The 21,300-nt window shown below is 38.5% G+C and overlaps 1 protein-coding gene across 1 annotated transcript in view; it reads left to right on the forward strand.

Annotated features, from left to right (window-relative positions):
- The window catches only part of pard3aa (par-3 family cell polarity regulator alpha, a), an 826,722-nt gene that overhangs the window by 263,332 nt on the left and 542,090 nt on the right, over positions 1-21,300 (forward strand). The window contains exons 6-7 of the mRNA XM_055151054.1: positions 10,360-10,463; positions 12,113-12,193. Of these exons, the coding sequence (XP_055007029.1) occupies positions 10,360-10,463; positions 12,113-12,193 (185 nt within the window). The remainder of the gene's footprint in view (positions 1-10,359; positions 10,464-12,112; positions 12,194-21,300) is intronic.

Below are 21,300 nucleotides of genomic sequence, written 5' to 3' on the forward strand. Positions count from 1 at the left end.
TTATTGACATATCTAAAATCAGATTTCGAGCAATAAAATGGAACCAGTACCTGATTTTTCCCCATGTATTAGAGTAAAGTATGTCTTTTGTCTATTGTACAAGCAGCATTTGAGGTCAGTTTATGTCCACCACGTGCAGTCTGCATCTAATTCTGAAGCGTTTTATTGTGTTATTCAGGAAGTGCATGTTAGTTAGCATGCTAGTTGTTCTTAGTTTCACTCTGATTTCTTGTGAAAACGCTTATAAACTCATCAGGGTGAGGAATTAAGATGTTCGGAATGCGTAAAGTTAGTGAGCTAGTTTTGTTTTTCAGTAAAAATCAGTAATAAAAGTAAAATAAAAAGTAAAAATAAGATACAGAGGCATTAATAACAAAATTAATACTACAATAATATACATACGGAAGTGTAAATGAAAGGGGGAAAAATTTCATTTTTTTGTTGTCATTTACGTGGGAAAATAGTATAGTAAAATTTTCAGTGAACCGCCCATAATAGTAAGTAAGTAAGTAAGATAGTTAGTTAGTAAGTAAGGAAGGAAGGAAGGAAAAAAGGAAGTAACATTAGTAAAGTAGTTAGTTAGTAAGTAACTAAGTATGTAAGTAAAGTAAGTATAATGAGTAAGAAAGTAAGTAAGTACGTAAATGAAGTAAGTAGAATAAGTAAGAACATAAAATAAAGTAAGTAAATGAGTAAGTATAATAAGTAAGAAAGTAAGTACATAAAGTAAAGTAAGCAAATAAGTAAGTCTAATAAGTAAGAAAGTAAGTAAGTATTAATTATAGTGAGTAAGAAAGTAAGTAAGTACATAAGTAAAGTAAGTACAATAAGTAAGAAAGTACGTACGTAAAACAAAATAAGTATATAAGTATAATAAGTAAGAAAAATAATTAAGAAAGTAAGTACGTAAAGTGAAGTAAGTAAATAAGTAAGTCTAATAAGTAAGAAAGTAAGTATTAATTATAGTGAGTAAGAAAGTACATAAGTAAAGTAAGTATGTACAATAAAGTAAGTAAATAAGTAAGTATAATAAGTTAAAGTAAGTAAATAAATAAATAAAATCAATTCCACCTCAAATGCACACAGAAATATATTCCTCCAGTGAGGTAGTCCCGATATGTATACATGCAACTTTTCTACTAAATAAAAAAAAACAACAAAAGTGAAAACACCTTAGCAACATAGACTAATAATGAGTAATCCCTAGATATGTATTTTTGTTTTTTGCTTTTTAATTTTGCCAAGCATATACAATAACTTCAAAACATTTTTATTTATTCATGTATTTTTTATAATCAAATAAGTCCGATTTTTCTTTGAATTTTCACACACTAGGCCTCTTCACCCATCAGTATCTGTTATATAGACTGTTGAGTTGACTTAATTTGTTTTTCCACTTTAAGAGTCCATAACTGCAGATGCACACGACCGTAGCCTGCGCAGAGATGGAAATACAGCTGTAATTGTTCACACGGGTCAAAAATGCTTCATAATGACTCTATTAAAGCCATTATAAAGATTAGAAAAGCAGCGTGCCTTGGTATGTGCTCCATTGTGCACCGCAGACGTGCACTGGTCTATTCAGGCCTGTTCATTTCACAGGGTTTAGTGGCAGTGCATTAAGTGAAGGTAATGAGGGCGCAATTATAGCTCCTTAACCTTTGTGTGAGCAGAGGAAAGCCCCACCATGCAGCTGTTCACACATGGATTTTTATTATATTATTATTTTTTCTAACACACTTTGAGAAGACTAGTGTACCTATAACACAAATGTACACCAGGTCTTTTTTTAATATATATCTTTATGTATAACTTTTGTAGCTTGATATGAAAACTTAAATGTGCACTATGTAACTTTTTTGCTGGGGGTCTGTCACCTGCTTGTTTCTGTGGATATGTCATTGCTCTGTCTAGAATGTTCCACAGTATGACATTAAACATCTCTATTTTAAACTTTTTTTTAATTACAGATGGTTTTACAACTTGGAAAGCCCTAGAAAAACACATTCTGACAGTGAGCGGGGTCGCCTCTCCACAGATCTGACCTGTAACTTGGTCTGGTTTGGTCTCCATGAAGATAGAAAGGTTTAATGTCATACTGCGTAATATTCCAGACAAAACAATAACATCTCCATGGAGAAAAGCATGGGCTCTTGCCGGAAAAGTTACAAGATGCATCTTTAAGGATGCACTATGTAATTCTAAGGTGGAGGGTCTGCTACTTGCTTGTCTCCATGGAGATGTTATTTCTTTGCCTAGAATGTTCCACAGCAGGGCATTAAACACATCTCCCTTGCATTTGCTCAGTTACATGTGTTTTCGTGACAATATGGACTATTTCATTTGTTAAAACGTGCAGAAGGAAAAAGCTTTGTGCATTTCTGAACAGAGATGATGTCTGTTTTTTTTTTTGTCTGTCTTCATCTACATCCATCTCGACGCTTTGTTTACTGTTGTGTTGGACCACAAAAGGACCCAGACAAATGCTTGAGTTTGATGTCATGGCTTCACAGCTCTTTGCAGATTGACCAGTAGATTGAAGTCTACAACTTCTGGAGTTGTTGCAAACAGTCTAGTGTATTTTGATTCCTGACCTAGTGGCTGGAGAGAAATTAAATTGAGTGGAGGCACGAGGTGATGCCAGCCTAGTTAGTTGAGGCCCTTTGACCAATCATATTTAAATATTCCGCCTTTTCTTGATTGAGTTCAGCGAGTGAACATATACATATACAGAATAAGCATAAAAAAGAGATATCTTCTCCCATGCATGCATACTGTTTTTGTGTTGTTGGGCAAGGCACTCTTCCAGACACAACAACTGAACTGAATGGTCTGTCTTTTTTTGTTTTTTTTGTTTTTGTTTTTTCTTTAGTCTTGCTCTTTGCCTTTTGTCGTTGTCTCGTTATCTGAAGAGTGCCTGTCTGTTTGTCTGCTCCACACATGAAGCTGTCACACATCTCGGCCCCTTGAGGAGGAAGGGGAGGGGCTACCGGGATCACATGACACCGCTGGCCTTGACCTTTGACCTCCTCCTTGTTAGACCTGATTCTAGGCCCTGTCCCAGCTGCGTGTGGATTGGCCCGTAGCTAAAATCAGCACATCCGCCGCACATGACACACGTATGGAGTCTGATTTTGGACGTGTCTGACAAGTCTTCAAAAACACCTCGGCTTCCCCACCCCTCCTCTCGGTCTTTTTTTATTTTAATGTATTTATTTTTCCGACAGTTTTAGACCAGAAATACATATGAATGAATTAATAAAACATAAAATTACGAAACATTATTAAATGGCCTATATTACACAAGTCCATGTATGTTTTTGAGGCGGTAACAACATTCTAAGATGATTTAAAGCTCATAAAAGCCAATTTTGTTTAACATAACACTTTTACAATTGTTATGAATAAATATTTGCTTGAATAGAACCACATCTGATTTAAAGCGGTGATATTTTTTGCTTTCTACCATGTTATAACATTGTTTCCTCATCAAAAACATGCCTGAACAGGTTGTAAATATCATCCATGCATGTGTAATGTGTAATCTAGCGATCTTACCCGTGCCCTATTCAAACCCTTTTCATGGTTAGATGTAAGATTCTGTGCAAGGCTCCGCCCACAAGCCTACATCACCCATGCTCCCACACGACAGTTCTCCTTAAATATACAAAAACATGATACAAAACAATAGACTATAACTTCACAAACCTGATGCGATGTGCTGCATTAGCAGGTGAATATAGCATTTTCAAAACAACAAAATGTAACATGGTGATCTAAATATGCCGTGTATTAGTCCTTGTAATCACCAAGCACCTCCAGCTCAGAACTCTTGAACTGTATTTGAGATGTGACATAGTTTTTTTTTTTTTTTCCTTTCGGACATTTCTGACAGCTCTTCAAAAACACTCTTTGTCCTGTGCTCAGAGCAAAGGGAGAGGGAGACACACCCTTTGGACCAGACAGCTGCTAATATCAACATCTGTAGTTTCTAAATATGAAGAGGCCATAGTCATCCATAAGTCATTTTGTCTAGATGTTAAAGTGTTTTTGTTTGTTTGTTTGTTTTTAATTTCCAAAACAGAAAAAAAAAAAAAAAAAAAAAAAAAAAAAAAAAGTGAGTATGATGTCACCCATATCATTTGGCTACAGTCAAATGAAGCTCATCAAGGCTTTCAGTAATGGGGCCAAAAGGAGGAATTTTGCCTAGTTGTTCAAGTGCACAAAATTTTACTTTTGTTGCCTCTCTAAATCTCAATCATTTTATCCTTCTTTCCATGTGAGTTATCTTTTTTTATAGTGTTTTTAACATATTTTTATTTGCACAACAGAAACAAAATTCCTAGTTTGCTTCACAAAGGAAAAAATACAAAAACATAAAAATAAAAAATACATCTGCCAATGTTCTTAAGCTTAAATCTGAATAAATAAGTACATTACTATTTAAATTATGATCAGACTGTATAAAAAAATGCGTGTGATGTCACCCATATCGTACGGCTCCAGTCAAATGAAGCTCATTGAGGCCTGCAGTTATAGGGCCAGAAGGAGCAATTTTGTCTCCAAATCTCAATAATTTCATCCTTCTTTAAAATTTTTTATAGCATTTTTAACATATTTTTATTTGCACAACAGAAATACATTTATCAGTTTGCGTCACAATGGAAAAAACATAAAAAATAAAAATGCATTTTATAATGTACATAAGCTTAAATCTGAATAAATAATGATCAGACTGTATAAAGAACTGAGTGTGATGTTGTCACCAATAGCGTACGGCTCCAGTCAAATGAAACTCATCAAAGTAGTCAAGTAATTTTGTAATGATTTTTTTTTTTTATAGCGTTTTTAACATTCTTTCATTTGCAAAACAGAAAGACAAATATTCTTAATTTGTCCCACAATGGAAGAAATACAAAAACATAAAATGAATAAAAAATAAATTAGCTTTTTTTTTTTTTCATCAGAAGAGAAGCTTTGATGAAAAATAAATCAAACTTAATTACCCTAAATGAATAAATAGAAGAGATTTGAAAAAGACACGCACTCCGGGTTAGCGTCACATGTGTTAATGGGACTTTGATGGGCCTCTCCTCTCCTGATGGTTCCATGGATCAACAGGGTGCTAAAAGCTCCCAGCGGACACACAAGATGGAGGGGTTTAAAGGCAAAAGCAACTGTCTGGAATGGTGAATGGAGAGAAAAATAGGTGGAGAAGGAGGTGTATTTTTAGCCTGCCTGGTCACTTGTGGATGGGTGCGACTACATGGACGAGGGTACATGTTTTATGGTTTAACGCCACCTCTGCTCAAAGGGTTAAAGACACTGGACTTGATTTTATTGTCTTAAAAATGTCAAAAATAACATACTGTATTTTTCGGACTATAAGTCGCTCTGGAGTATAAGCTGCACCACTTAAAAACTGTGTAATGAAGAAGAAAAAAAACACAAGTCGCACTTTTTAATGGAAATTTATTTATATAAAATCAGAGACCAGGAACCGACATTTCATGTTGAAAGTCAAGTTCTAGTAACAACAATAGAAGAGAGAACAACAGACTGTTAGTGTCACATATAAACAGTTCTTCAGATAAACTTGTTGTGCACTTGTTGTCATAACTTCACACCAAACTTTCTTTCTGCTGCTCGATTACCGCTGTCAGTTGCATATTTCACTACTTGCAGCTTGTAATCTGTAAAATATGATTTTCTTTTTGGGGGTATTTGTGGTCAGTCTTTTCAGTTGTCTTTATAAAATTATTTTAATTTTAAATTTTCAGTGGTACAGAAGTAACGGTGCGATCGTCTGACATGATACAGACAGGACAGGTACTCTTTCTGCAGGAGACATGCTCAGTAGAACCAAGTGACAGTGGTACAGCACCCTCACGCGACTGTCAGTATGAACATTTTAATATATAAGTCGCACCAGAGTATAAGTCACGAGAAACACCCAAACCATGAAAAATGTGCGACTTATAGTCTGAAACCATGGTGGCACAATGCACACATTCGCAAACACTGTGAAAAAGTTTAAAGATCATGTGAAAACTCAAAACACACAGAATAGATTTTAAAAAACACTTTTTCAGGAGCCTGTGAGCAGTCTGAGTGTTCATGGTTCTGTTTGTGTTGAGCGTGACTAACTGAAAAAAAGCACAGATTAAAGTCTAACTTGAGTAACAAAGCTTCAGACAGAGCAGTTCCTACAGTTAGTTAGGGAATGTTAATGCCATCAGCTGCAAAGTATCAATTTATACGTAAATGTTCAACTGTCAGACCCCTTTTCTACAAGATAACCGCAAGATACTACAACATTTTCACAATTTAAGTCTCTCCATTTAAATGCAACTCTCTATTCTACATAACTCTCTAACATAACAGTATTTAAGCATATAGAGGGTCACACCAATGTCGAGAGGCTTTTGTTCCACGCTTTAAATCATAGCACTTTGAGACAATTGTATTTAAAAAAAAACAAAAAACTTTGTACTTCTTCGAGAGGTTCTGCGTACACGTCCTTGGCACAAATGAATGAGGAGGAGGCGAGGGGCCATCATGGAGCCCGTATCAAGGAGAGGACACTTAAGAAAGTTCTTTGCCTCTCCTGGAAATGTCATCGTGTTTGGAAAGCAATCTACGCCTGATTTACAGATAACACGATGCCATTTTCGAACTCCTGTTTCTGACTTTTTCTGTTTTCTGTGTTTTGGTGACTTTATCTCCGTCTGTCTGCTCCTCTCCTGCTCAGTATTCTGCGTTTATTCGGGCTGCTACCTCAACGGATTTTTTTCCACACATGTCCCGGTAATGCAAACGCGAAATGTCATCTTTTGTAGCTTATTTTTACGTAGTTGTTCCATGAAAAATGAAAAAAAAAAAAAGAAATATGAGGCTAGAGAATGTACATAAGCGTAAAGGTGCACTGTGTAACTTTTCTGGTGGAGAGTCTGACATCTGCTTGTCTCCATGGAGATGTTAATTTGTCTGGAATGTCCTGGTATGGCATTAAACGTAACCATCTTGCATTTATGTTATAACGTGTTTTTATTTACTTAAAAGCTTGGATTCTTATTGTGAGAGGGCTCACCTCTCCACAGATGTGACATGTAACTTGGCCTGATGGCATCACCAACTGTATGTGTGGGGATAATTAAGTGTAATGCCATACTGTGGAACATTTCAAGCAACAGAAAAGCTGGTGACAGACCTCCATCAAATGTTACACGGTGTTCAGTGTATTCTGAATAAATAAGTACATTATTATTTAAATTATGAAGTAACATTTTGAGGGATATGCTGTTGATAAATCCTTACAATATTTTTTTGGGGGGGCATGGCATTCCTCCAAAACATGCCCTTCATTTGTCACAAGCGATGAGCCCTTTATCTCTGCTTGCGGCTTTATTTAGTTAGAAAGTAAGTAAGCAAGTCTTTATTTGTATAGCGCTTTTCACAGACATTTTCTGTCCCCAAAGACGCTTTACAGAGCATTATTCAACATTATTCATTCAGCATTATTCATTCACTCTATACCTGGTGATGGTAAGCTACTATTGTAGCCACAGCTGCCCTGGGGCACTCTGACAGAAGCGCGGCTGCCATGCCAATCGGTGCCATCGATCCCTCCGACCACCACCATCACTCACACACACACCACTTTCATACTAGGCAATGTGGGTGAAGTGTCTTGCCTAAGGACACAATGATTGAATTGATTGTATTTTAATTGACCTTGACTATCATCTGTTCATGGAGACCTGTAACATGTTTTGGGTTGATGGGGGAAACAGGAGCGCCCAGAGGAAACACATCCAGACATAGGGAGAAACACGCAAACTCCCAGAACCTGCATGAGTGCTAGCAACTCAGCCACCTTGCCGCCTTTATAATGAAAGTGTTTTTTGTTCTTTAAATCAGTGGGTAATGGCCAGTATTAGAAGTGGATCTGGTGTTTTTCGCCCGCATAATGGGTGCGATGTTGGTCTTAAATTTCATTTAAGTGGTCTTAAAAAGGTCTTTAAAAAGTCTTAAATTTGGAGTAGTGAAACCTGGGGATACCCTGGAAAATACGCAAGACATTTCCACAGATATTTTGCCACAGAAAAGCATTAACTGGAAGTGATGTTTACCCTACATCGCTGCACATTGTGAAAAAGGTCTAGGTGCGTCACAGAGCTTTCTGATTGGCCGCAGATTTGACATTGGATTATAAACTGGCCTTGATGCATCCTACCACACCATCCACCCTCCAAAACCTCACATACATAACCATCTCATCTCAGCATATCTTCATTTATAGAACCAACCTTTTGACATTTGGTCGTCTTAAAGGTTTTCCGAATAATAGCCCCCACTTGGGACATGGCACCTGACACAAAATTCAAATCAGTCACCTGCTTTTTCTTAAATAACATTCACTTTCCTCCTTCCCAGTCCCATGGTAAATAAACACCCCGTAGACTCTCACGGCAGCCATTTTGTGTCATCCGAGATATGCCGGTTTCTCAATGGGACGAGCGCATTTCCATAAAGCGACGCACCTGCTTAGAGACGCTTGACATTTGGGGGAAGTGAGAGAAGACGAAAGGTCAAAGTTCGGGCAGGAAATAGCGCAGGCTAACAAAGCGTTTGAGCAGAGGTGTCTGTGCAGACGGTGTAGTGTCTGGATCGTGACAGGTCTGGTGACGAGCTATTTATAAGTCGTGGATTTGAATACGGTTTGGGTGGAAAATGGAAGATTGTATTTCAGTTCAGTTTGATGGGGGAAAAAAACACACCTGACATGAATTTTGAAGTAACTGTATGCACATTTGGGTTCTAGTACCACAACTACATACTGAGACTACTACATGGTATTTGCAGTATTAGTGCAAGTAGCAGTAGTTGTAGTAGTAGCACTTAAAATCATGTAAACAACACAAAATTAACAAATGGAAAAACTGAAAAAATAAATAAACGTAAAAAATAATTGCGCATACATTTGGGTTCTAGTACTACTACAACAAATACTAAGACTATTACTAAGTGTTTGTAGTATTAGTAGAAGTAGTAGTCATGTTAGTATTAGTAGTTAGTTGTCTTAGTATTAGTATACATAGTAGTTGAAGTAGTAGTACTTAAAATAATGTAAGGAACACAAATGAAAAAACAAAAAATGAATAAATATATGTGAAAAATGATTGTACGTATACTTGGGTTCCATACTACTACAAATACTAAAACTGCTACGTAGTATTTGTAGTCTTAGTGGAAGTTGTAGCCATGTTAGTATTAGTACTTGTCATAGTATTAGTATGAGTAGTAGTTGTAGTACTAGCACTTAAAATCATGTAAACACCACAAATGGACAACATAATAAATAAATAGTTGTGAAAAGTAATTGTACATACATTTCAGTTCAAGTACCACTACTATACTTAAAACTATTTAAACTACTACTTAGTATTTGTAGTATTAGTGGAAGCAGTATGTTAGTATTAGTAGTTAGTTGTTTAGTATTAGTATATGTAGAAGTTGTAGTAGTAGCACTCAAAAGGAATGAAAAACATACATTTGGGTTCTAGTACTACTACTGCAAATACTAAGACTACAACTTAGGGTTTGTAGCATTAGTTGAAGGTGTAGTCATGTTAGTATTAGTAGTTAGTTGACTTAGTAGTAGTTTCACAATGTGAAAAATAATTGTACATACATTTGGGTTCCATTGCTACAGCAAATACTGAAACTGCTACATAGTGTTTGTAGTATTAGTGGAAATTGTAGTCATGTTACTGACTATTAGTATTAGTACTTTGGTGTCTTAGTATTAGTATGCCTAGTTGTTGAAGTGAAATAGTAGCGGTCACAATCATGTAAGAAACACAAAATTAACAAAAGAAAAACAGGGAAAAAAAAGATATGGGAAAAAAAAGATATTATATATATACATATCTGAAATCCATATCTCTATCTATATCTATATCTATCCATCCATCCATCTATATATAAATAATCTTTACATTGAAAAAATTGTCACCTTTCTCTCTGTAACTGCTGCTGTGAGCCTCGTCATTTTGGTCTTCAAATGTTTGTATTAACCCCCTCTGTGTGATCCTGGTGTTTTTATTTTTTTGTTAAATATTCCATAAATAATAAATTCTACAAGCGTTGATGAGCTTCATTTCACTGAAACACTATGGGTGACACTCATATGAAACAAATTATAATAAACTGTTCAGATTTATGTCAACGAACCAACGTTTTGATTTCTTGGACATTTTGGTTTGAAAATATTTTATTGTGTTGCTGTCATGTGAAGCTATTCTGTTACCAAAACCACACTTGTAATCATGTGTTGTATTGTTGTGTGTTTTCCAGGCGGAGGAGGAGGAGCAGAGGAGGCAGGAAAGAAGGATCGAGAGGATAGAACCTGTGGGCCGAGCAGACTCCACACAAGAACATTCTCCAGCTTTAACCTTAGAGTGAGTACACAACCAGCAAACAGAAAAAGTCCAAACAGAAATTAAAAACGCAAAAATCTGAAACCACCCTCCAGAGTGTAAAAGTTGAATACACTCCACCGTAGCGTTTCCGTTTACACTGCCCAAGACGCAAAACTCTGGTCAGATCTGCTCAGGTTGCTTACATGTTTACGCCACATACATGCAGTACACAGAAACAAACATGTCGGATCATTTCCATGCATCGGACCTTCAAGCAGCTCAAATAAACTTACAAGCGGCATCCCAACAAATGTAGAGAATCTGCAGAGACACTATTAGTGAACAGAGAAGGATCTGCAATCACCTCTGTCAAATTCTGGATGCACCTGTTCGTCGCAGGCGAGTCAGACGGATATGGACGAGACCTCGATGGTGGGACAACTTTGTGGAAGGAGTAGCTGATGAAAATGCATGACGTGGAATCTTCCGTATGTCCAAAGATGCCCTTGTTGCTTCAAGTACAAACATATTCTAATCCAATCCAATTCCACACACTTTTGCGTCACCGTGTGCACGCAGATTTACTCCTGAAAACTCTCATCTAAATGCAGAATAAAAAGTGAAGACTCGACGCCACTTACTTATATAAACGTAGCCTTAGTTCTTCTCTCATACAAAAACACTCTCTTCCACCTTGTGATGTCATGTAGTACAGGAAGGGCTCCACTGTGTTTTTAAACTCCATACACCTTCACGAGAATCATTTGGATAATTTCAGCCCTGAAGTTGCTAATTTCTACTGAACAAAAGATAAAAGGTCGCTGTTAACTTGAAAATTACTAGTTCATGACATCACAAGGTGGAACAGAGCATTTTGAGCTTTGGAGATGTAAACAGACTAATGATAAAGGATTACTCAGACGTGTGAATGAAACAAAACACAACTCCAAGTATGTTTTTGATAAGGTAACAACATTATAACATGGCTTAAAGCGTCAATTTTGTGTAATATGGGACCTTTTAGAAGAAATTCTTATTTTCAATCCTCACTTGCATGGATATACTGTTGGCCTGGGTATTATTTTTATTTTTATTTTGTAAACAATAGCGAATACAGAAATTTGTCCTTAGAATATCACCATGCATTTTTTTTAAATATATATTTGATTTTTCTGTTACAAAATTAATCTGCATTGACCTCAGTGATAAAACAACAATAAAAACACAATTTCTTTCTTTATCTTAATTAATACCTCTAATACGAACAACATTATTACATTATCCCAGCAAAGCTCACGCCACTTGCTAACACATGTATCATTCTGATGCGCTATCTAAACAAATTAACACCTCCCCCTCCCCTTTACCCCTCCCACCCCCTTTTTCAATTAACGTCTTCTTTTACCCCGACGCCCCGATTCTAATCACATAATTGGTGTCTCCATTTCGCCCCCTGCAGTTGACCCCTGGGCACTGCGTCAGACTCAAATAAATGACTCTTTAGCCGACACAATACAGCTCCATCAAGCGGCTGTCATGTCTCTGTCAACTTTCGTATCGTGTAGTTTTGCATTTGCTTGTTGCCGTGGCGATTTGGTATGCGTGTATCTAAAGCCGTTCTTTTCTTGTCTCTTCTCTTTTTTTTTTCTTTTTTTTTCGTGGTGTCTCATCCATCACCGTGGCGACAGGAGCATGCTGAGGCCAGTGGAGGTGTGCAACGAAGGAGGGCCCCTGGGGATCCACGTGGTGCCGTTCAACCATGACATCAGGTAAAAGACGAATATGTGAATGAACGAACGAATGGATGGATGGAGTGTAAAAGGGCTGAGGGACTACCATGGTTACTACTGGTGTGGTTGATGCACATTAGACCATTAAAATCTTATGTATTTATTTATTTTTCATTTTTTATAAAATTAAATTCACAAATAAAAAACAAACAAACAAATAAGGCATTAGTATATATATAATAGTAGTGAAGTACAAGAAAATGTTGCTGTAGTTGTTTGGTGAAGTATGTTTGAAGTTTGTTATAGTAGTTGCAGTTGTAGCTGTTTGCTTTAATTGCAGTAGTACTATTACTAGTAGTAATTGCAGTAGTTGCTGTTGTTGTTGTAGTAGTAATAAAAGATGCAGTAGTGATAGTATTAGGAGTAGTAGTAATTATAGTACCGTATTTTTTGGACTATAAGTTGCTCCGGAGTGTAAGTCGCACCAACCAAAACATGCGTAATGAAGAAGAACAAAACATAAGTCAAGTAAGTGGTACTTTTTTGGGGGAAATGTATTTGATAAAATCAGAAACCAGGAACCGACATTTTATCTTGAAAGTCAAGTTGTAGTAATAACAATAGAAGAGAGAACAACAGACTGTTAACGTCACATATGAACAGTTCTTCAGATAAACTATAGCATAAAAAACAGAACAGAACAAGTTTACCAAACTCTCCATCTCACTCCAAATCACTAAGTCAATTCAATTCTTCATCCTCGGTGTCACTTCTGAACAACTCCATGACCTCCGGAGGTAAACAGAGCACAGCTTCCTCTTCTGTGTCGCTGTCGTCAGACTCAGCATGAGTTTCAGTTAGAATTATTGGTTTTGGTGCCACTGAAGTTCAGGCTTTGTCGATCTATCCAGTGACTTCCAGGAAAGTTGCATAGTTCACCCTCCCGGCTACTGTGAAGCTGTGTTCTCCATCACCACTTCCCGCCAGTCCCTCACAAGTTTTTCGCTCACTCCAAACTTTCTTTCTGCTGCTCGATTATTTTCGGCTGAATATTTCACTACTTGCAGCAGTACAGCGACTTTCTGCACGAGACATGCGCAGTGAAGTGACAGTGGTACAGGAGTAATAGGAGCAGCAGATACTGACACACAAGACTAGAGCCTCTCATGACTGTCAGTGTGAAAATTTTAATATAAAAGTCGTACCAGAGTTTAAGTCACAGGAAAAAAAGTGCCACTTATAGTCCAAAAATACGGTAGTTATTGCTGTATTAGTTGTTTTCATAATGTGGTAGTACCAATTGCAATAATAGTGTGGTAGTAGTAATTGCAGTTGTGATTGTAGTAGTAACTGGAGTTCCGGTAGTGGTACTACTTCTGTACTAGTAGCGTTAACAGTAATAGTAGTAGAAGAAGCAATATCATTGGTAGCCAACAATAGCACTAAGCAGAAACTGTAGTAGCAGTAGTAGTAGTTGTATTAGTAGTAGTAGCATTAATAGTAGTAGTAACTTTCCTTCTGCAATAGTTTCATACTTTTCATGCGTCCACATTTCAAAGTGTGCTCAGCTCTTTCTTCGTCTCTTCTCAAACACGCTGTTGTTTTCTGGGCTTCCACTTGTTTCATGTTTGGCCTGAGGCGGTGCTTTTGGTTCTTTCTCTCGTTTGGTTCTGTTTCTTTTCTCTGTCTCACGTGGTCATCTCCTCTGATTCTTCCACCACAGCAGGACTCAACTGTGCTGAGATCCTGCAATGAGAAGCACCCAGTGGGGAGGAGGTGTAGTTATGAAAGCTAGTCTTCTCATGTTTTAGACTTACTTTAGAAGAAAAATAGCACTCTGGGTAGTGGATATGTGGTGAAGTCGAGTCAGAATGGCTGTTAATCTTTGGGTTTTTAATCGATAAAATGTTTAATTAGTTGAAGAGTGTGCTGAAAGGTTTGATTTTTTTAACACATTATGGTAATATCATTGGTAGAAAGTAAAATTCAAAGTGTTGCTTTCATAAAGTCATATTAGTTTTCAAATTAGGATCCAAATGAGACTGCTGTGTGCCGTTTCAATCTAATTATAAAGTGTTTTATCATCCGTGAACTAAAAAGTAAGGTTGGTGCACTGTTAGCATACTAGTTATTGTTACCATTAATGTATTAGCGATTTATCTATGATCTGGTGTGGAACATCTCTGTTGTCTCTGTGCATTGCCTCTTTAAATAACGACTAAACTTCACTAAAGACAAAACTCTGTTGAGGTGAATCATTAGGGTGCTCGGAATGTGTTAGGAAAGTGAGGAATCATTTTGATAGTTTTGAATAGTTTTGATTCATTCACTCCACTCTACCCGGTGGTGGTAAGCTACTATTGTAGCCACAGCTGTCCCGGGGGAGACTGACGGAAGCAAGGCTGCCAATCTGCGCAGTTGCCCCCTCTGACCACCACCAGTGATGGTGTTATAGTAGCAAGTTCTAGTAATAACAATAGAAGAGAGAACAACAGACTGTTAACGTCACATATGAACAGTTCTTCAGATAAACTATAACATAAACAACAGAACAGAACAAGTTTACCAAACTCTCCATCTCACTCCAAATCACTAAATCCATTCAATTCTTCATCCTCGGTGTCACTTCTGAGCAACTCCACGACCTCCAGAGGTAAACAGAGCCGCCACTTCCTCTTCTGTGTCGCTGTCGTCAGACTCAGCATCAGTTTCAGTTAGAATTATTCCGGCCTTTCTGAAGCCCGACAGGATGGTTTCAGTCGTCTTTATGTTTGTTTAAATTAAACATTTTCAGTTGTTCAGAAGTAATGGTGCGATCGACTGACATGATACAGACAGGACAGAGGCTCATTCTGCAGGACACAAGCGCAGTAGAGTGAAGTGACAGTGGTGCAGGAGGAACAGGAGCAGCAGATACTGACACACAAGACAAGAACCTCTCACAGCTTCAGTGTGAAGATTTTACTATATAAGTCGCACCGGAGTATGTTGCAGGACCACTCAAACTATGAAAAAAAGTGCAAGTTATAGTCTGAAAAATATAGTGCTTCTGCTTGTTCATATTTTTAAGATTGTAAAAACCAGATACACCTACAATATCTTTAAGTAGTTGTAATTCTAAATAAATACAGGAAGTGCATACATAAATACTTTAACCTTTCTTTTCAGTACACAACAAGTCATAACATTCGCTATAATTCCAAAAGTGCTCGGCTCTGTCCTGATATAGAACAAAAATAAATTCTGGCCGTGTCTCTCGAGCTAAGTGTGGTGGACAGAGGACAGGGGACAGGGGACAGGGAGGAGGATCGCGTCTTAGTTTATGGCTATTTAAGGAAAAAGGGACATTGGACGTGCACCCGGCGTAATCAAACTAAAAGCCTGCTTCCAACGGCACCCACTGGCACGCCACCAAGGTGAACGCAGCCACTCAGAGCCGGGATCGGGAGGCGGGGCGGGGCCTTTCGTGTGTGTGTGTGTGTGTGTGTGTGTGTGTGCGCGTGGGGGTGGAGGTGGAGGAGGGAGGGGAGGCAGCGGCGGTGGAGGAGATGGGATGGGTTGACATTTAGAGCCAGACTGTCATTGAAGATTGGCGCGGTCGCGTTTTCCGGAGCTCCTTAATCCCATAACTGTTCATAAGCAAGTGTCAGGAAACTACATTTAGCCGCAACCTTTTGACGAGCGATTGGACGCGGAATCATGAGTCAGGATGTGCCGAGGGATGGAGGAAGGAGGGAAAAAAGAAAAAAAACTTTGATATCATAACAACAAGATAAGGTGTAGTGTAATTTCTAAGGAGTGGACACAAATGGAGAAAAATAAAAGGTAAAATAGAATGTCAAAATTGTAAGAACTTTTCAAAATGTCTGTAGAGATTGTCTGGGATCCGGAATATATTCTTCTTCAACACTTTACAAAGATGTTAGTTTGGTTATTGTTGAACATCCCTGTGTTCATATGGGAGTGATTGACAGGTGCATTAGCCAATCAGGGACATGCATGGTTTGTGCAAAGGAAAAACTGAACTGAAAAACTTGTATATTTCTACAGAATCAATGAGCAAAGCATTGTGGGAATAATGTGAGTGATATCCCTCTGTATAAAAAAATCTAGAGAGATATTTTGGATTTGCCGGGTCACCTTAAACAGTGGAGTACGGAGCCTGCCTCATGACGTGTGAAAAAAATGTTTTAGCTTTTAATTTCGGCAATTTCTTAATTCTTGGGTACAAATTGGTTAAATTGTGGGAACGATTTAACTAAAACATGGGAATGATTTAGGCAAAACTTATTACCGTATTACGTAAAGCGTGGGATTACATATTGTGGAAATGAAATTGAAATTTGAGGCCATGATTTAATATCTTTTTCCGCTCACGCCATCAGGCGGGCTCCAGAGTTGAGAGATGCATTAGCCTAATCCATCTAAAATCTAAAAAAAATCTCTTGGCTACAATGTTACAATTTCAGAAATAAAATTCCACACATGTTGTATCTGTTCAGTTCATTGCTTTACCTGGGATGCTCCACAGTATGGCATTAAGCTTATATAGACTTAGACTTCGACCAAATGTATTGATCCACAAGGGAAATTATTTGGACACACATCACAATATAATATAATAACACAGAAAATAAATATAAATGGTAATAAATTCTAAACAAGTAGCAAAAAAGATAGCAAGAGACAGGTGTCAAATAAGACATACTGTATTTTTTTAACTATAACACGCACTGGATTATAAAGTGCAATATCAATAATGTTGAATTCTCTCGTCTATTTTCATACATAAGGTGATTATAAGACGCATTAAGCGAAACAAACGGACAACACTTGAGGCTGATCCTTAGCCCACGCATCCACGATCCATTGGCAGATTGTGGTGTAATTCGCCCGGCGTTGCCTCCCTGTCTTGCTGAATGTGTATTATGAACGTGAATGTGGGTGGAAGTTTGTTTTTTATTTCCTACGAGGACGACTCAAATATACATTTAGTAATAATGTGTTTAATGCAGCTTTGAGCACATTTGTTTACATCTTACAGAAACAAAACTTAAAACCACATGGCTCATTTGCATAAACTATAAGCTCTGAAAAAACAGCTCGCTCCTTGTGCGCTGATGCGGTCATCTTCTGTCAGACTAAACGACACGACTCAGTGAGATATGAGATATGAAAATTGATTCGAGGTCAGTAAGCACAACCAAAATTAACACATAAGGCGCACCGGATTATAAGGCACACTGTCGATTTGAGAAAATTAAGGGATTTTAAGTGCACCTTATTGTCCCACAAATATGGTAATTATATAAATGTATATGTAGATGTCAAAATAAAATAGAAAAATAAGTAATAAAATAGGAAGACAAAGCAACAATGATATGAATGTTATTATATTAAGCATGTATTCTTACTGTGAGCAAGATCAAACCTGGAACTTGGCTTTTTGGTGTCACATATTGTCTCCATGGAGATAAATACATTTAAAGCCATACTTCTAGACACACCAATATTATCTCCAGTGAGTCGAGTCTAGCAGGTGGCTGACCTTCCACCAGAAATGCTGCACAGTGCACCTTTACGCTTTATGTTCCCATCCTTTTTTTTTTTTTTTTTTACATGTATCACACCATTTTCACCCCATGGAGAAGACAGTAAACCCTTCACCCTCCTCTTCCTCACCTCCCTGTCACCGTCTCTCATGTACAGGTACGGGCAGTAGGAAAGCGTCTCGGAGGATGACATAATGTGGCCCCCTGTGGCCCCCGCTGTGGTGTCAGCGCAGTGGAGCGTAGAGGGTCCCCAAAATGTCCCCCGTGCTGAGCCTGGATCTCCCTGTCCGCTGTCGGGTGTAGGGCTGGCTGTCTGACCCCCGCGGCCCCGGTCTAGACGCGGTGACAGCGGCTGAGGCTAATGCGTCCTGTCTAGGCATGTGCAGCACCGGGAAGAGGGGAGGGAGCGGGGTGTAGGGGTGTCACAAGATCCTATTTAGTAAAGGATGCAGAAAAAAACAAAACAAAACAAAAAAAAACATAGAATAAATCAATAAAATAAAATGAATAAATGAGTGAATAGAAATCAACAAATAAATCTATATACTGTAGAAGTGGTTTGAGGGAGTATAATGTCACCTGTAGAATTTGGTTAGAAGGCTAGAAGTTATAGCGGCTGTGACCTGTGCGATCTGTGACCGAATTCCACATTTCGAAATCCAGGTACGCAACGAAAAAACAATCAGGAGCGAAGTTGACGAAGGTACTCGCCCTTTTCTGCTTGCGTCACCAGTTTACAAAGGGCATGTCAATCAAACCTGTTGCTAAGGATACTGGGAGTGGGGAAAGCAGGCACCTGATTGGTATGTAATTAAGTAAATAAGTTTTTATTTATATAGCACTTTTCACAGACATAATGTCACAAAGATGCTTTACAGAGCATTATTCATTCACTCCACACCCAGTGGTGGTAAGATACTATTGTAGTCACAGCTGCCCTGAGACAGGCTGGCATAAGCGAGGCTGCCAATCTGCGCCTCTGACCACCACCATCACTCATGCACACACCACTTTTATTCTAGGCAATGTGGGTGAAGTGCCTTCCCTAAGGACACAATGGCAGTTTTTGTGACTGGCTCCCCCCTGTGGCACCTGATTTTCCCAGTGTTCTCCCATCCAAGTACTCACCAGGTCCAGCCTCCAGAGATCAGGCTTTGACAAGCCGGTATGGCCACAATTATTATTATTGTTCATATTTTGAAAACAGCAGGATTAAGTAGAATATTTTAAAGTTAGAATAAGAAACCTGGCAGCAGCAGTTACAAACAGAGGGGCACTTTCAATAAAAAGTGAACTGAAGCCAGACAGAGATGGAAAGTCTTCTCCCCCAGGCTCATTTCATAGTTAGAAAATGGCAGGTTGCAGTCTATGGCCACCCTCTTCTGGAATTTTTGCCATTTAATATTACAAATTAGCAGCATGGCTATCGTCAACTAGTTTGTGAAGGTGTAAACGAGCAAATGGATGAATTGGATGGACTTTAAAATCACAGAAACACTGCTTCTATCAAAAGTTATTTATGTCCACTTAGAATTATCATATTACACCAAGTACGTTTTAAAGGTAACATTGTACTAAGGTGAAAGTGTACGAAAAACAAATGGTGAGGAAAAGCATATACTTTAATGTGTCATCATATCATTTAACTGTGTTTGTCAATGGTGTAGTGGGTTAAGCATTTGCACATGAGCTGAAGGGTAGCTGTTTGTTTCCTACCTGACCAGACACTAATCTCGCACCTCTGAGCTTTTTACCCACTGCCATCCAGTCACAGAACAGCTGCAACAGAAGGGCTGGGCATCTGACAAAAACTGCAAATTATCAACAGCAACCAAAAAGCCATGTTATAAGTATATTTAATCACTCCTATTAATCTCTTTTTATCCAAGCAGCCCAATGAAAATCTAACCACACCAGCTAACAGTTTGGGCATGTGCACAGGACCACACGCACATGCCCAGATGGCTCATTGGCCCAAATGAACCGCACAATCCGTGTCGCTGTACAGTGTAAACACAGGAGACATAACTAGCATGCACAAACGGAGCTGATTGGATTATTCTCTGATTAAAGCCACTAGATGAGAGCAGGTGGCTTCTGCTAAACATTTCAGTGTGATGTGGTCCAGCTGTGGGTCGGACTGGAGCCAGGAGAAATAGAGAGTTCAGAAAAAATGGAAGCAACATTTTTATGATTTGTAAATATTGTCAAAAAATATCAGCAAAAGTATTTCTTGCCTCTAAATGTTTTTCAATTTTGGCAGTAGCGTGTGTTTTAGAGAAAGAGAGAGTGGAGGTGACTGCTGAAACTTTTTTTTTTTTTTTAAACTATGCTTATTAAAGGTGCACTGTGTAACTTTCTCTCCATGGAGATGTTGTCTGCAATGTTCCACAGTATGGCATTAGACTTATTTGTCTCTACGAAGACAGAAGGTAACACCATAGGACCGAGTTACATGTTAAGATCTGTGGAGAGGTGAGCCCAAACACAATAAGAATGCAAGATTTAAGTCAATTAAAAAAACATGTTATTGCGTAAATGTAAGATGGACACATTTAATGCCATACTGGGATTTTCCAGACAAAGCAACAACATCTCCATGGAGACAAGCGGATGACGGACCCTCCACCAGAAAAGCTACACAGAGCACTTTTAAGAACATCATTATCTGTACACATTGGGCACACCAGATGCACACTGATGACTGGTGTACAATGACTGCATTTGACAAAAACTCCAAAAATTCTACAGCAACAAGCCACGTTAAATACATTTAATCACTCATATTAATCTCTCTCTATCCAAGCGCTCAAATGAAAAGCAAACCACACACGCTCACAGTTTGGGCATGTGAAGAGGACCACACACATGCCCAGATGGCTTCTTTATTTTTTCTTTGGAGACTCGTGCAGGTCCCACAAGATTTCAAAAGTCTTTTAAACCTCTGCGTCCTGCCACACAGAGTGCGAGTGCGGGTCCAGGTGAGGCGCCGATCTGCAGGAAAAATCCACAAGTCTATTTTGCCTGACACCACAGCGGCCTGGAGCTTTTTTCGATTGTTGACACTGCGTCGTTTTGGTCAAATACACACTGCAGTTGTCGTAGTTGGCGTTACGGGCAGTGTACCAGTAGCTTGATTCATCAGTTTGACCTCGCAGCATTAAGATTTGTTCGCTCGACGGTAGACTGGTACCTTTTTAATTTAACCAGTCGTTGCTATTTGGTCATGATGTATGTAATGCACCAAATCCCATATGAAGAAGGGCAATAACATCTTCCTCCTTGATAAATTCACCAAACATTCTCTTTGTTCCAGCTTTAAAGCCTCGATCTTGGGAATCTTTGCCAACACAGAATGTCTGTCTTCATCTACATCCATCTCGACCGCTTTGTTTACTGTTGTGCTCTACCATAAAAGGGACCCAGACAGGCACTTGAGTCTGGTGTCATGGCTTCACAGCTCTTCACTGATTGGCCGGTGTGCGGCAAATCTTCTAGTGTATTCCGATTCCTGACCTAGTCGTTGGAGAGAAATGAAATTGAAAGGAGGCAGTAGGTGGTCCCAGCCTGGCTAAAGTACCAGACCCATCTTGA

Source organism: Boleophthalmus pectinirostris, unplaced genomic scaffold (assembly GCF_026225935.1).
Source record: "Boleophthalmus pectinirostris isolate CB_2022bp ecotype Guang Dong unplaced genomic scaffold, ASM2622593v1 HiC_scaffold_15, whole genome shotgun sequence".
Taxonomy (NCBI): domain Eukaryota; kingdom Metazoa; phylum Chordata; class Actinopteri; order Gobiiformes; family Gobiidae; genus Boleophthalmus; species Boleophthalmus pectinirostris.